Genomic DNA, 16119 nt, shown 5'->3' with positions numbered 1-16119 from the left:
GTTAAATAAAATATTTTTGAAAAGAATTTATCTAGAAACTCTTTGATGACACATTATGATATTTACTAAGCTTAACCTTTTTTTCTAGGATTTAATCTTAACCTTAGATGTAAAATATTTATCAATGTGAGAGAAATTTAAAAAAAAAAAAAAAGGTTTTAGTTTTCTTTTGTTTTTTGTTCAACCCTCCCAATGGGTCCTCAGCAAAGGGCAAGTTGGAGCGGCTGAAAATGAAGTTGAGAAGGTAACTACCTAAGCTATAACCAATTCCTCAATGTGAAGGCGATTAAAATATGTCTCACACAATATTGTGGCTCAGGCCCTACTCATTTCTCAAGTTCTAATGGCAACAACTTCTTTCACTAAAATTTAAACATTTGAGTTTGATTACATAGTGTTTGAGGTATTTATTTTTTCTATAACACTATTTGGGTTATATTTTGATTCTATCTCTTCTATTATTAAATTTTAAGATTAGTGTTGAGATAGAATCAAGCTAACTATAACTTTATAAATATTCCGGCAAACATTGTTACAGTTGATCTTTTCTTTTTTTATTTTTCTAAATTAAAAAAAAAAAATTGTTTCTGATAAAAAAAAAACTATATGGATATTTGAGAGAAAAAATGTTTATGGGAGTCCTCTTTCTTTCACAAAGTATTCAGCTAGATATTTAATTTAGTGAGAAATTGATAAATAAAAAATATAAATAAATAAATAATATATTTATATATATATATAATATATAATGACCGGTCATTTTATCTTTTTAATTTTAATAGAAATTATATAATCATTCAAGCTCGTCTAAACCCTAAAATGCATGTAAATATACTCTCTGTAGTGAGTGATAGGTTAAGAAAATGCTGACCGGATATTATAATTGGTAAATATATAGAAAGAATAAATAATTTTTTTTAATCAGGTATTTTTTATTTTTTTCCTTTTTGTTTGTATAAGTTGATTTATGCTTATTATGATTTTTCTTTTCTTTCTTCTTCCTCTTTAATATCAAGAAGCCTTTTCCTCCGGGTTGGGAGCAAATTTGATAAGTTGCTAGTCGTCATGGGAAAGAAAGGCAGAAATAAGAAAGAGATTCATTTGCAATTCCTTATCCAAGTAGTTGGTTAAGATCTGAAAGTGGAGATTATCAAATGAAGCTATGTCGCTGTCAATGTTCAATTCAATTCAGAACCGATTTGCGCTTCTAAATTGCAATTGCAGGCACCACATATCAACCTATTTCCTTTTTCCTTCATTAATGGAAACTAGTCAAATGGGCTTTGTTTCCAAACTTTTCTTTTGTGTTTCTGAAGGTAACTAATTTGCTTTTGATTACATTCTTTTATCAAGAAACAGCCATCAAAAGGCAAGGACTAGAGGAATCCATGAATGAGTTGAAACTTATTGCCAATCTCCAACATGAGTATATGGTTAGGAAAAGATACTTATATACGAGTACATGGCGCCAACCAACGAAAGCTTGGGACTTCAAATCTACTCATGAAAATGGGTTTAAACAGAATATCTTGGAAAGAAAACTCACAAGACAGAGAGATGGTTTCTTTTAAGTTTGTCTGTTGTCTTCACCAATGTTAATTCAGTACCAAAAACCGAAATAAATAAATAAAGACATAAAGAGGGCAAAATGATTAAAGTTGGGAAAGTACAGGGGCCACACACATGGCATTTGGGGAGGCATAATGAGATGCCAATTGTCAAATCCATGTATTTGACAACAATAGGAAAAAAATAGGAGGAAAAGATTATAAAAGGAGATAATACCAAATAAGATAATTGATGAATTTAAAATCTATTTTTTTTCTTTGTGGAGACAAAAATAAGATTATAAATACTTTTAAATTGTAATAATCATTGAAAGATAAAAAAATGATTATTACAATTTACCACTACTCCTTACATTTGACTGGAAAATGATTTACCGGAAGAAGACTTAGACTCGCAAGACAGATAATAATTCAAGTTTTTATTATATTTATACTCTTAATAGATAATTATTTTATATTTAAAAATCCACTTTTATATTTTTTAGATCTAATAGATAAATAACTTAAATAAGAGATAAATTGCTTTTTATATAGTATTAATTATACTCTAGCATTTTGTCTATTGATTTTGATTAAAAATATGATATTTTTGTATCGTATTTTATTTGTTAGTTATCTAAAAGAGTGAATGCAGTGATTAGGTAAAGTGTATTCATGGAATCAAATTGCTGGCTTTCATGGAATACTTATTTAGTAGAGGCAACGGATTGATCAAATTGCCAGGTGTAATATTCGCAGCTGAGGACTAATATCCCCCTTTCAGGCTTTTCTTGTATTTGGTTATTGGAGCTGATTTTTCTATCAGCGTTAACAGAATATTACTTTTAATAAATTGGAGCTCACTCTGCAAACCCTGTTTTAGATGTTTCTTATTTTATTTTTTTATGTTAGCTAATAAAAGAAAGAGAGTTGAGAGTGTGTTTTCCTGTCACTTTTTTTGATCCAAGGAAAGGAAAAGAAAGAAGAAATTATCAATGATAGCAAATATGTATTGGAATAATATATGAGTTTAATTAAGCTAGTAGTGGGTGTCCAACTCCAACTCTAAGTCTAAGTACATTAATGCAACAATTAAAATTCAACTTTTTATTTTAATTTTAGTTCCTAATAAAAATAATGTGTCTAGTTATAAATTTTATTCTAATAATTTAATAATATTCTTCTAAATATAAATTAATTTAAAATTTTTAAAATTTTAAAACTAGATTATACTAGAAATTAAAGTAAAAAAAATGATAATTATTGTTGGATATTAAAACAACTTGTTATAAAACTAACCATTATCCTTAGTGAATAAAAATCAGGAAAGAAAGAAAGAAAAGAAATGAAGTAGGCCAGTGCTAAAACTGCAAAGCCCTTCGCTGTACCCGGGCCCAAGTTCGCTGATTAACTCATATCCATTCAAAGCAAAACCTATATATGTATACACAAACGCATCGAGTCGGGGGAGTAGGTTTGCTGAATATTCACACATTAAGCATGAGAGACACTAACATTACCATTCTCATTCTTCTTCCTTTAATCGTCTTCTTTTCTCTTAACGGACAAATTTTTCGCTTTGCCGAGGGAGGGAAGCGGAAAATCCACATCACCGACGATCTAGACGACGTGATCGACGATGAGGAGGACGAGGCATGGAAACAATGGGGCAAAACACCAACAGCTCCTTCTTCCGATGAATTTGATCCACCTCCCTCCGATTTAACCCACATGGACATTTCTCAGATACAGGAGTTGATGATGAAGCAGCAGCATTTCGGTCCGGTTTTTGGATTTGTTAAGCTCCGTTTGGGTGTGCGCAGGACTCCGGTAATTGCAATTTTTTCTATTCTTTGATATTAGTTGATTTTGAAGCGCATTACTGTTTGTTTGCATATGTTGATATCTTATTTTGGTAGTTATTCTGTTGGTCTATGAAAGATGGTCGCTTCTTTGAGCCCGTTTCATAATCTTGTTTATTTTTACTAGTTTTGCAATAATGCTTTACCTGTTATTTTAGATTTTGTAACATTTTATGTTTTTTTTTTTTCTTTTTCTTTTTCAGGATATGGTGGCTGAGACTGCTATGAAATGGACAAAAGTACTAAGAACTGGAGCGGTTGAGGTGAAGTTTAATGGTGTTGATACAAGCACAATTATGTTCACCATGGAAAAAGGTCAACAAGCGATGGAGGTGAGATCAATTTTAGACCCTGCCCAGCTTAAAATGGTTCACTATTTAGTAATTGAATTATTTCATTTCAAAACTTTTAAATCTTTATTTTTCATGAACCTCATTTGATCTTTTCATATTTTTTAGTTTTTTGAGTAAGGGAACTTGCGTTTTTCTTAAAAAACACTCTCTTTAGTGTATTGTTGAACTTGACCATCTAAATTCCTCCTCTTATCCAGTTGAAGGAGTTCATCTTAAGCGAACCAGAGGCTTATGAGATCAAGATTGGGGATCAAATTTTTCGAAGGCCTGGAGACCCTCCTTTAGATGAAGTTATCAACAAGCTTCGGAGTAAGGACAAAGCAGATGGTACTTCTCCTTCAAAGGATGATGAGCATCCAAAAGACGAATTGTAGTTTATTGGGAACCTCCCAACATTCAACTAGTTACTAGACATAAAAATCATAACAGTAAGTCATTGTACATTTGACCTTGTTTTGATTGTGACCCATAACCTTAAACCCTCCACTTCTTCCCAGTTAACGTTGTAGCCTCTGATCTCATTGATCTCTTATCTGATTCTGTTGTTATATATAATCCTAGTTCAGCTTACCGCTTTATCTTTTACCAAGCATTAATGCATGGTATGCTCCTACTACCGTCAGATATGTCTTGCAGAAACATGCACGATCGTGCCTCCCCTAGACACAAGGATTTGAAACCCGTCAAGTTAACAATGTTGTTCTAGTAGTACAAGTCTGTTCCTTGTGAATCCCACATAGTAAATTGCTCTAATTTGGTTATCTAACACTTGCAATTTGACTCTAGCTAAACCGCTCAGTTATACACTGATTTAAATGAATGGGTAGCCAATTTATTACGACTGAGATGCATTTTCAATTAAGGAGTAGTTTCGGGTTAACAGATATTACCCAAACTCCAACAAATGTATGACAAAAATAGTGCCATTTGCATATGCAAATGAATTAGCTAATCTTACATATAAAGTGAATCAAGGACTATTTCAGCTTCTTACTAAAGTCAGAGAGCTGGAGCAGGCGAATCCTGGGAATGCTAGCAGCTTCTTCTCTCTCTTTCTGAGTGTTGTAACCCCAATCCCCTGATCCAGCTAATCAAGCTTAGCAAACAAATTGAATGCATATACAGTATGCATACCTTCTCTTGAAACTCAAAAAGCAAAAGTCTAAAGAATCAATATGGATTACAGGAGCTCAAAGAGAGAGAATAATACCCAAGTACAAGTTCCATCCATCCAATTCAGGCTCTTTAATGACATTCTTTAGGGTTGCAAGTCGATCTTCTACGAAACTGAAAATTATCAGAAATAGTTTTAGCTTTCAGTTTAAATACCATAGAAAAGGTAAATGAGAAGCCTGAAGATTGCCAGAGATTCATAGACTGATAGGGCTCAAATCCTTGAACAACTCAAGAAGCAAGCATCAAGGTATCTTACTGCAGTGTGAGCCCCTGGTATTCTGGTTTCTCTTGAAGTTGCTTCAGCACTTTCACCTTGGGACTGAAAAAATTAATCAAAGTAAGGGCAGAAAAGAAGTAAAAAAAATTTCCATTGCTGGAAGCAAACTATGGATCAAAGAACCAAAAACCAACAAAACATTTTAGCCTTTTCAACTCCTATTAATCAGTATATTCTAAGTTACTAACCCAGTTCCCAAACCATATATTTTTTCTGGTGGAATTGTTAGTCCAGCGAGCTCTCGTAATAAAGCGTCTGCAAACCGGCTCTGAAACAAAGAAAATGACAGAACGGCATGAATGATAAATACCATAAAGAAGAGAGAAAAAATATGAATATTTTCAGTATCTGCAAAACGGAACTCTTCTCTTCGAAAACCGTTCAAAATGTTCTGCTTCTAACACGACAACTAATTCCAAGATCTATTAGAGTGAAGTGAAAATGCAAAAGATATAATCCGCCACACCTGCTTTGTGGTGACAATATATATCCTGGAGCTGGCAAATTTCAGAGCATCAGGAACACCTGGGTAGAATCTGCAGGAGAAGCACCAAGCATCTTCTAGTCAGATAATTGAGGGCTGACAATCAGGTCCACAGGTCAGTACAGCAAATAAAATTCAGTATCACACAATTGCTTGAGATATGCTAATTTTAGGAGCTTGTTGAGCTCTAAAGACGATAAGAGTTGATTTACAAGTTAAAATCTTATAGGCTGATTTCAGTAGAGCATAAAAATCATGTTTGCTGTGTAGAAACATTCCATTCACGAGAAAATATCCCCTGAATTATTTCTAAGTGCAATGTCCAAAATCTCCTAAATGCAGAGTTGTGAAACTCCGAAAGTTCCATAGAGATGGCAATAAATCAGTACCTTTATGATCCATAAGTTTGGGTTAGGTTCTACACATCACCCACTTGGTAGATAAATATGAAGTGCCTCGAGAATTGAATAAAATTACCTGTTAGCTGCAATCCATGTTGCCAAGTCCTTATCCATCCATTCATCCCTGATTTTTCCAAAGAGATGTATCAAAGAATCCCTATCCTCACCCCATTCTTCCATAATGACAGGCTTTAGCTTGGACCAATTTTCCAGTATCCCCTCTACTGTTAGTCCTTCTGCAACCTTATAAGTGAAACACAGACATCATGTCTGGATTAGTTTTATCCATATCAAGAACAAAGGTAAAAATGATCTCAGTTTCTTCGACATCCAACAGAAAATTTTAAGCAAGAGCGGTGGTAATATACTAAGATTGATGTATACACACCGAGGACTTGCGAATGGAAGGCATTCTCATCTCCAGAAGCAACCTCACAAGTAGCAAATTTTCGTATCCAGTTTCCACTACAGGTCGAACCTGTCACAATGGTAAGTGAGCCCATTAATTGATGATAGCATACAGCTTAAATCAAGTAGCAGGTTAGGTAATAAGAGCTTACAATGAACATCTGGTCAACAATCCACTCCTCCAAAGCAGAATCCACACCGTCGAACAAACCGGGCCATCTGACTTTAGCAGCCTATTTATATCGTTATATTAATGCATCAAAGTAACAACAATTAAATTTAAAATAAAAAGAATCCAAATCCAGTTTCGTGTTCCATTTAGTAATAAAAAATAAAAATAAAAGAAGAAAAAGAAGAGAAAAGACCTTGACAGCGGAAAGAGAGCTTTCGCCACAGCTATCGCATAGAACTCCATCGAAGTCCAAGGCGTAAAGATCCCCCATTTCTCTTCTGGCTATCTGTTTTTGCAGCTCTAAAGAGAAAAAAAAGAAAAGAAAAAGAAAGATAATACTTGATTGATTCTTCAGAACCCGCCACTCCCACCTATTATATACATACCACTACCTTCTTCACTCTTTGTCCTTGGCCTTTCCAAATACGACAGCTTGTAACGTTCATTTAAGTAGTACGACGCCGTATGTAGTGGATAAGTAATTTGTAATATCATTTACCCAACTGCAAGTACCTTCACACGCAACGCAACCGCTAATGACAATTTAATTACTTTATTTAACTTATAGAACCGGTAACCACGGTTGCCACTACCTCCCGTACGGACAGGGAGGAAGTTACCAGATAAATGAGATAATGCGATATTATTATTATTATCTCACAACACGACGCGCTTTATCCACTATAGCGGGTAATTCCTGGATCGACAGAGCAACCGGCTCAGCAGGTTACTCCAGAAATCCCAGTATAAATGTATAAAGCCCGTTCTGTACGCTTCTCAAGGCATTTTTCTTATTTTAATTTATCAATCTCATCTTCATCTCCAATATCTGCTTCTCACCGTAGATCTCTTTCGATTTTGATTCTGTGAGTATTTTGTCCAACATAATTAGTCGTTATGTATCTTCTTTTTAAAGAAAGATCTTAATTGTTGATTTATTCTGATTATGGTTTGATGATTAGTCCTTTCGTTTTTTTACTGATTGATAATTTATCATCTGCACGCATGTTTCTTTTACTTGATGATGATGATTAAATTAGGGTTTTGGTTGAGGTATGGACTTTTCCAAGTCCTAATTTAACTGCATCATTCAATTTGAATGAGGTTATCGGATCATGTTTCGATGACGATCATCTGTGTTTACCTAAAATTCTTCTGTAAAAGGATAAGCAAGTGTTTTACTTGAGGTTTCAAGTAATTGCTGTTTCTTTTTCTTCTTTGTGATAAATTGTTGTTTTTACTTTTTAATAGATAAATAGAAATGAATCGTGATTGTGACTTTTGGTCTATTTTTATTTTTATTTATGTCATATTTGAAGCAGTTTTGCTTGATTAAAAGTGCGTGGGTCGAGAAGTAATATGCAATATGGCGGGACAGAATGCTCAATTTTTTTGTTGATGTGTATTTTGGTTAAAGCATTCATTATTTTCTAATATGTTGAACATAAATGTAAATTCAGGAAGTTATAAGACGTGGATGATGGCAGATAATGAGGAAGGAGTAGAGGAGAATACCTCGCGGGGAAATGAATGGGAAGTTGTTTCACTTACGGCATCCACATATGATGCTGCTCCTGGTCCAAAAGAAGTGGAACTGAAGGATGAGGAAAACAAGGATAAGGTATATGGAGATGAAGCAGAATCTTCTCGTGCTTCTTTGTTCTTCTCTCGTCACTTTGTCTTTCCACCTAGCCAACATGAGAATTTACCCTTGGAGCCTGATAATAGTGAGATTCTCAATGAAGAAGTTGGGAAGAATGTTGTCTCTGAACTTGGTGTTGAAGAAGGTGATAAATTTGGCAGAAAGGATGAAGAGAACCAGCCATTCAAGGGGTTGCATGTATCTGAAGAGATTCCTGGGTTACAGTTTTCTGATGGAAAGGCCATATCTGGGTCAGAATTTGAAGAAAGCACAACTTTGCAAGAGTTAGGTCTAATTGAGAAGGAGCAGAGTATATACAACACAGATGCATTTAATCCTTTCCATAGTGAAACTGAACATGATGGATCAGACACATATGGGGAGAGCCTGGGTATTTCTATTGCAAATGAACAGTCAGAACAGGGATCAGACTTCTCTACTGACATTTCTCACTCCCCTAAGGCTGTCAAATATGATGGATCCAACCTTCCATGTGAAGCTTGGTGGAAGAGAAGGGCAGCTTCCTTGTATAGTCATGCTAAAGAGACAAATGCATTATGGTCCATTTTTGTTGCAGCAGCTGTTATGGGACTTGTAATTATTGGCCAGCGCTGGCAACAGGAAAGGTGGCGGGCTTTGCAACTCAAGTGGCAAGCCAACATTAATGAGGTATTTTTCTCCATATGCCTTTTCTTTGTCCATTATGTAAATAGGCTTTCTATTTGTACTATATGGTGCTCTTATGTAATTATAATAGTCCGTCTTGATGTTACTAAAATTTATTCAGAATCTCTGTTTGCATTCTACAATTTGTCAAAGCAGTCACAAATGCGGTTAATTATGTTGACTGATGAAATGGCTTTTGTTAAAGAGATGGAGACATGGAGCAATATACAGATTGTATTAGACAGCACTCTATATTATTAATTGATACTGTTAGTTGGTTGACATGTTCTTCCTTTTATAATTTATGAGAAACCTGAAATACCATCTTGAATTTGATGTTTTATGTCTTCAACCTATATGCTCACTGGGATTGCAAAACGATGCTGAGGCCCCCCAAAAGAAATTAGTAGTTAGCCCTGTACTCTTATTGCCATTACCTCTCCCTCTCATCAAATGAAAATTATGACTTTTAGCTCATCTTCTTACTTTGGAGTCTCCATTATTTCACTGGATAAACGCTCTCAGGAAGTTTTCATCATTCTCAGCTTGGATGGGAGATTTAGATTTTGACTCATGTTTTGTTGCCATTAGATACATGCTTGAAAGTAATATACCAATTAGAAATCTACCAGAGGCAGAGAATTCACATTACTGGTTGTTGGAAGGCCATGTAAGGCCCTCTAACCTCAGATTAGAGTGTTGGATAGTATATGCTGTTTCACAGTAGTGTGTTACATGACAATAGTTATGCCGCTTGCCCTTGTCCTCTGCCTGGGATTCTCTATTGACTTTGGGCTAATAATTGTATTTCTTTTTTGACAGAAAACTGGTAGGATTCTGGGGCCTATATCACGACTTAAGGATGTGATTGTGGGGGGCCATCGACGTGGAACATTTATCAGGGGAGGTTCCTCAAGTGAGAATTAAGATGGAGTTCCTGGGGTGAGAACCAAGATGATGACGAAAAGAACAGTGAGAGTCTGTCAGGGTGGGTTATTATTGTATGTTGCTCCGTGGTTGACCTATTTTTCTGATGACAAAGCTGCATATTAAAAGTTGGTGGCGGTTGTGTTTGTAATTATGGTGGCATATTTGTTTCATGGTTTAGTATGGCATTTTATATTGGTTTGGTGATTGGTTTGGTAGGTCATAGCCGAGCATCTAAATATTAGTATTTAAGATTTGATTCGTTTTCTGGGAAAAGTTTTCGTGAATAGGGACCGACACTATGTGCCTTCCGCCTAAAATAGAAGCTAGTCTCCTCCCTCAGGCTTATACATTTCAATGGTTTATATGCCCCGTTAGGATGAAGGGATTGCGTATGCCCAGTATTCAACCGATTTTATATCTCTTAACCTTCACCCATTGTCCGTCCCTATTGTGACATATGCAAGTGCTCGTTTAACCTTATGATATTTTTTCATAGTTCAGTTAAATTACGTTATTTTAAGCTTTCTCCAATTGTAAATTCTTGTCCAAACATTTTTATCTGTTGACCTTTTAATTCTCTTACTAATTTTTTTAAATGATTTTTATTGTTCAAACATTCTATCACAATAAATAAAACCACAACAGTATATTACATTAATGATGACAAATAAACAATAATAATGTAACATAAAATTATAATAGTACAGTAAAAGAATATGCACAATTACTGAATTTATGAAAATTGAATATAAAAAATAAGGTGCTATAACTTTAGAAAATATAAATCCTGATTTATTTGAAATTTATTTTATTCAATTAAAAAAAATATCACGTGTTAAAGAAAATACACATGTCAACACAATTTTTTTTTAAATAGTGACAGTAAAATAATTATAATAGTCATATAACACAATATATAAATAAACAATTAATTTTTATAAATATATAAAATATTTTATTTAATATATAATTTTTAATATAATATTAATTTTTATAAATATATTTTATTATAATCTAAAAAATTTAAACGGTACAATTTAAAAAAAATATGAAAAAATATAAATAAAAATCTCCCTATTATACAACTTAAAAGGAAGTGTAAAGTGTTATATCTTTCCTTCTCCACATATACACGTGCTATTTATAGGCCCTAATTCATATAGAACGATGAATCGGGTTCCATGTTATAAGCGTTCATAAAAAAACTTAGCTTAGGCCACTTTAGAATTAAATTTGACAAAAAAACTTATTAGGAAAAAGAGAAAGAGGAGGCTAATCTGGTAATTTGGTTCTGCACCTCCCCTCGCGATGAGCTTCCAGCCCACTTGGCGGGAAACTTTGTCTCACATTTTCCTTTTCTTAATTTTCTTCTGTGATACCCATCTACACCTATCAATATTAGGGTTTTGATTCCACATTTGCCGCTAGCAAACGCCGTTTTACCCGTCGATTCTCCGGTAACCTTTGATCTCTCCTCTTCTTATTGCCTCTGTTTGTTTGCTGAGAAAATGGAGATGATTTATAATCCTTTCATTCTACCTGTATATTGAAGTTTTGATTAACCATAAGCTATATACATATCTCTTATATTTCATATATCTCCGTTTCGATTAGGTTTCTCTTTGAAGATTCTGGTTGATTCTGTTAGCTTAATTAAGTTTAATTACTATGCCTATATGGTGGTTGCTAAATGAAGCGTGTCTTTAATGTCCCAGAAACTGTGAATGGTGCTCAGTGTTGAAAGAAAATGGGTAAAGAGGATAATAATAGTCCACAATTTACAAGAATGACAACTCGAACTCGATCCTCTTCTTCAGCTCCTGCTACTACGGGCAATGACATTGGAAGAACTAAAATAAGTGAATCCTACACTCCTACTCTCAATGATCTTGTATTTAGAGGTGAACGGATTAATTTTGGTGATCTTCTATCTAGTTTTCCTGCTAGAAAGGTTCAGATTTCTGAATTGTTGCGTCTTTTGGGTCCCTTGAATTCTCCTATGCTTCCATTGTTTCTCTATGGAGCTTCTTCTACTGGAAAAACTAGTATTGTTCTCCAGATCTTTAGGCATCTTAATCGCCCTTTTGTTTATGTAAGCTGCCGGACTTGTTATAGTCCTCGTATTTTGTTTGAATCCATTTTAAATCAGTTGCTGTTTCATAGTAAGAATTCAGCCAATGGTTATTCTAGTTCTAAACGCTGTGAAAAGCCATCTGATTTTGTTAATTTTCTTCATGATGCTTTGGGTAGTATCATTGATGAGCTCAAGGGGAATTCTGGGAAACTTCCCTATGGAAATATGCTTTATTTGATATTTGACAATTTGGAGCTTGTTCGCACTTGGGATAAGAGTTCCACTATGTTACCTTTCTTGTTTTGTCTTTATGATCTTCTGAAGATGCCTGAAGTGGGTCTTATATATATTAGCAATACATCTCCTGATACTTTTTATTCCAATTTGGGATTCATAGAACCTATTCCTGTTTATTTCCCCGAATACACGGAAGAAGATATTCGCCAAATTTTCTTGAGAAACCAAGAAAATCGAAAGCTCTACTCCTGCTTTCTTGAGTAAGAACATGATTTCTTCCTGTTTGTGCTTCCCCTTTGACCTTTTCTCCATATTTATCCAACCACTGAATGCTCTTTTGCTTTTTGTCTAGTGTTGTACTCAAGCCATTTTGCAGAACTACCAGACGCATGGATGAATTGTCTACTGGTTTTACATCATTATTTAGAAAATATTGTGAACCCTTACGTGATTTGGAACATGTACCTAATGAAGAAATGAAGAGAAGATTGTTCAGTCGCTTTCAGCCACACATTGCCTCTTCTTTGAATGAAGTATTCTCGGTTCCCTCTCAGACTTCCGTTGAAGTTGAATCCAATAAGGAGGAAAAACACAAATGCAGGAAAAGAAATCCAGAAGGTGAGGCAGATTTTGCTGAGGTAGATTTCCATATGTCTACTTCTGCAAAGTATCTTCTTATTTCAGCATTTCTTGCTTCGAGAAACCCAGCTACACTTGATGCATCCCTATTTGATTCAACTGGGGGTTCAGATAATTGCAAACGTAAGAGAAAGTAAGTGCAGTAACATTCTGGTAGGTTGCTTGGTACATAATTCTACCTTTTATTTTATTTATTATATTTTAAATAAAAGAATTTATGGTTTTGGAGTGACGTCCTTCCAGAATTTTGTTATTGAAGTTTGCTGGAAAAACTTACTTTTGCTGTCATTGCTAACTGGTCATCATTTATTCTTATCAGTTTTATTTTCTTCTTACCTTAAAAAAGAAAAAGAAAAGAAAACTGAGCCCAGAGGACCTTTTGCAGTTTTTAGAAGAAAGTGCATCTACCTGCCAATTCTTTATCTTGTTGTCTGAACCAAATGAACAAGAAATGTGCTTAGTATATTGCGTTCAAGATGGCAAACTTCATGATAACAAAAAAAAACTGCTTCATTACATAGTATATATATTTTTTGGTCAGTTAACTTACGGTTTGCTGTGAATGCCCTGCTTTATGCTTATCAACTTGTTGAATTGCTAATTCAAAGATCACTGTTTGTTATTATTGACTAAGGCACATAAAAATTAGCTATCTATTTATTATGGTAAAAGTTGGTCCATTCCAATTGGAGTATTTATTTGTTAATTGTAGCCTGAAAAGTGTTGGTAACTCATTATACATTGTGGTACAAAGCTTGCTGCCCTAACAAATGTTTTATTCCTCTGGTTAAACTTCTTGCTCAGGGCTTCTGAAAAGTCAATGGAGCAGAAGGAAGCTGCAGAACAGGAGTTACTTATGAAAGGTCCTGGAACTTTCCCATTGGAGAGGTTATTAGCTATATATCAATGTATATCATCTGCAGCAGATGATTTGCTTGATGAAGAAGAACATGGAAATGATGTACTGAGAGTTCAGGGTGGGGATAGTGGACTGGTCTCTGATGTTTTAATGCAACTAGCAAGTCTTTGTAACGCTAATTTTATCATTAAAGGAGGAAGCTGCCCTTTGGAAGGTTCAACTCGGTATCGGTCTACAGTTTCTGAAGACTTGGCTCTGAAGGTAATATTTTATTGCCTTTGTTCTAGGCGTGAATTGTGACATGTTTTCTTCCTCTTTTTCCTCATTAATTGGGCTACAGTTTGCAAATAACAAGGAGCTTGATGTTCCTTCTATTTATGGAAGTGTAAATTCACCAATCAATCATCATCCGCATGTTATTTGAAATGTATTGTAGGTAGCAAGGAGCCTGAGGTTTCCTCTGCCAAATTACATGTACAGAAGATGATGTTGGTGATGTGATCTGTCCTAAGAAGTTTGAGAGGTGATGTGATTTTCTGGCCTACACTTTCATTCAGCCCCTATTTTGATGTAATTTTTGTATTATTCAGTTCATCAAACATGACATATGTAGTCCATGAAATCGGCGTAGTCCATGAAATCAGCGGTCGGAAGAGTCTAGTTTAGAAAAGCTAATTATCTGACCTGAACAAGACCTGAACAAGTTTATGTGGAGTCTGATGACATACTCTCAATGTATGTACCCTTTAGAATTGTTCTTTTATTCCAGATTCTCATGCCTTCATTCCTTTTCTGATCTTTCCTGAGTTCTGATTTGAAACGAACATTAATTTGTCTCGGTTGCAGCTTTGTTTTTAGTGATGTCCCTGTGAGTCATTTTCTACATTATTTTTGGGGGAGGCAAGAGTCCGGAAAAGGAAGGGGAGGGTTACATGACTATATCTAACCATCTCGTGACCCCTCTTAGCTCACTGCATCTCTAAATTTACTCGAAAATCAATTACCATTGGTATTCAGTTTGTATAGTTAAATCTCCAAGTAATTTCTACTTCTTCACCAGCTTGCAAATTATCATCCACACATTTATGTAATATGGTTGTCGACAATTTTATTGATCTCAAAGCCTTTTGGTTAGAAAGATTAGACATCCAAGCAACTGAATAAATTCATAGGAAACAAAAGAAATATAGAAAGAAAGAAAGAAAAGAAAAAGGCGAATTAATTGGTTCTCTTAGATGACTAAGGAAGGAATGAATTATTTTGGAGCTGACAGCAACATCTCAAAATTCTTTTGAAGGTACACTGTCTGAATCATAATAACCACACCAAAACTAGACTAAGCCTTATTTTTGGAGAAAGGAATTTATTATTATTTTTAGACTAGTGAAGTACTAATCCTCAATCTTTTCTGAGAATGAAAATAGAGGGTTCTGTTTGTATTAATAGAGATAACGAGTTTTTGACCATCCTTATCGTGTTAACATCTTAAACTGATGCAAAAACCTAAAACCCTTGTCGTATGTTTCCTTAAAAAGCTTTTCTCATGCTACAGTTTTCTTTAATATTTTCTATTAATATGCTGATTGATTCTATTTAACTCCCACACAGTATCCTATCAACCTTCCACCTCTCCACAGTATATTTATCAGAAAGGAGAAGGCTTGGCCTTTTTATTTTGTTCTTTAAATAGTTTTCCAAATAGACAAGGATATTGAGAATAGACCTTTCAACACGAAGTTATTGCATTTTGAGTAATTGAGAGTCAGTGGTTTCATATACTCCCAACTGCTTTTGTTTCTTTTGGTTGATTCTTAAGATGGTGAAAACATGGTTCTGAACTTTGTGCATCGTCTGAAGAGTAGAAAATGTCAACCCCGGATTATCGAATTCCAATATCTCATATTTATTGAGACCCAAGTCAACTTCATGATCCTCTTACACACTAACCTATATACGGTTGACTTCCACATCTTAAAATGTCCCCCTTCCTGTTTTCCATAGAATTGAGTCCCCATTTTATTCAGATGAAGCTCTGGAGTATTATTTTTCTTTGGTTTATCTTATTTTTTGTTTTTGAGATTTCTGAAACTTAAACTTTAGCATTCAAAAGATCTTAAGATAATTTGAGATCGAAGATGATATTACTTTATCATCCGGACTATAAAATGCCAATTATTATCTTTTATCAAATAAAGTATAAGAGTCATGTTGATTTTTTGTTAAAGGAATAATTTCCGCAAACCTCTTATTTCGTTCATGACCATAGCTTCAGTATAGAACTTGTCAAAGAAAATTGCTATAACGCCAAGAACTCTACACAAAAGGAAGTTAATAGTTTTTAAGCCTTCCTACCGGCAAACTTGAGAAACTAAATTTCAATGGAAGGCATTTT

General features: G+C 34.5%; 4 protein-coding genes across 5 annotated transcripts; 3 read left to right on the top strand and 1 right to left on the bottom strand.

The window, feature by feature from the left end:
• Window positions 1-2998: 2998 nt before the first annotated feature.
• Window positions 2999-4332, top strand: LOC8261898. The gene is made up of 3 exons (XM_002511833.3): window positions 2999-3377; window positions 3613-3741; window positions 3960-4332. Exons 1-3 carry the CDS (start codon window positions 3048-3050, stop codon window positions 4134-4136), a joined length of 636 nt encoding a protein of 211 aa, XP_002511879.1. The 5' UTR covers window positions 2999-3047; the 3' UTR covers window positions 4137-4332.
• A 240-nt stretch (window positions 4333-4572) lies between these two features.
• LOC8261897 lies at window positions 4573-7100 on the bottom strand. The gene is made up of 9 exons (XM_002511832.4): window positions 6874-7100; window positions 6661-6741; window positions 6489-6578; window positions 6177-6343; window positions 5682-5751; window positions 5404-5483; window positions 5195-5257; window positions 4973-5049; window positions 4573-4840 (listed from the first exon to the last, which is right to left on the bottom strand). Exons 1-9 carry the CDS (start codon window positions 6949-6951, stop codon window positions 4740-4742), a joined length of 807 nt encoding a protein of 268 aa, XP_002511878.1. The 5' UTR covers window positions 6952-7100; the 3' UTR covers window positions 4573-4739.
• A 216-nt stretch (window positions 7101-7316) lies between these two features.
• Window positions 7317-10122, top strand: LOC8261896 (ATG8-interacting protein 1). The gene is made up of 3 exons (XM_002511831.4): window positions 7317-7546; window positions 8141-8991; window positions 9811-10122. The coding sequence occupies exons 2-3, from the start codon at window positions 8158-8160 to the stop codon at window positions 9913-9915; spliced, it is 939 nt and encodes a 312-aa protein (XP_002511877.1). The 5' UTR covers window positions 7317-7546; window positions 8141-8157; the 3' UTR covers window positions 9916-10122.
• A 755-nt stretch (window positions 10123-10877) lies between these two features.
• On the top strand, window positions 10878-15728 carry LOC8261895 (origin of replication complex subunit 5). Of its 2 annotated transcripts, XR_003080618.2 has the most exons (6): window positions 10878-11375; window positions 11634-12489; window positions 12582-13001; window positions 13673-13988; window positions 14164-14462; window positions 14574-15728. XR_003080618.2 is itself a non-coding variant. In XM_015727458.3 (5 exons), the coding sequence occupies exons 2-5, from the start codon at window positions 11666-11668 to the stop codon at window positions 14212-14214; spliced, it is 1611 nt and encodes a 536-aa protein (XP_015582944.1). In that variant the 5' UTR covers window positions 10878-11375; window positions 11634-11665; the 3' UTR covers window positions 14215-14515. The 2 variants fall into 2 exon arrangements, 1 of the variants encoding a protein (XP_015582944.1); XM_015727458.3 differs by lacking the exon at window positions 14574-15728 and having other exon boundaries at window positions 14164-14515.
• Window positions 15729-16119: the final 391 nt, after the last annotated feature.

The sequence above is a fragment of the Ricinus communis genome, chromosome 1 (assembly GCF_019578655.1).
Source record: "Ricinus communis isolate WT05 ecotype wild-type chromosome 1, ASM1957865v1, whole genome shotgun sequence".
Lineage (NCBI taxonomy): Eukaryota > Viridiplantae > Streptophyta > Magnoliopsida > Malpighiales > Euphorbiaceae > Ricinus > Ricinus communis.
The sequence above is the reverse complement of the archived record's forward strand: the minus strand, read 5'-3'. Positions and strand labels throughout refer to the sequence as shown.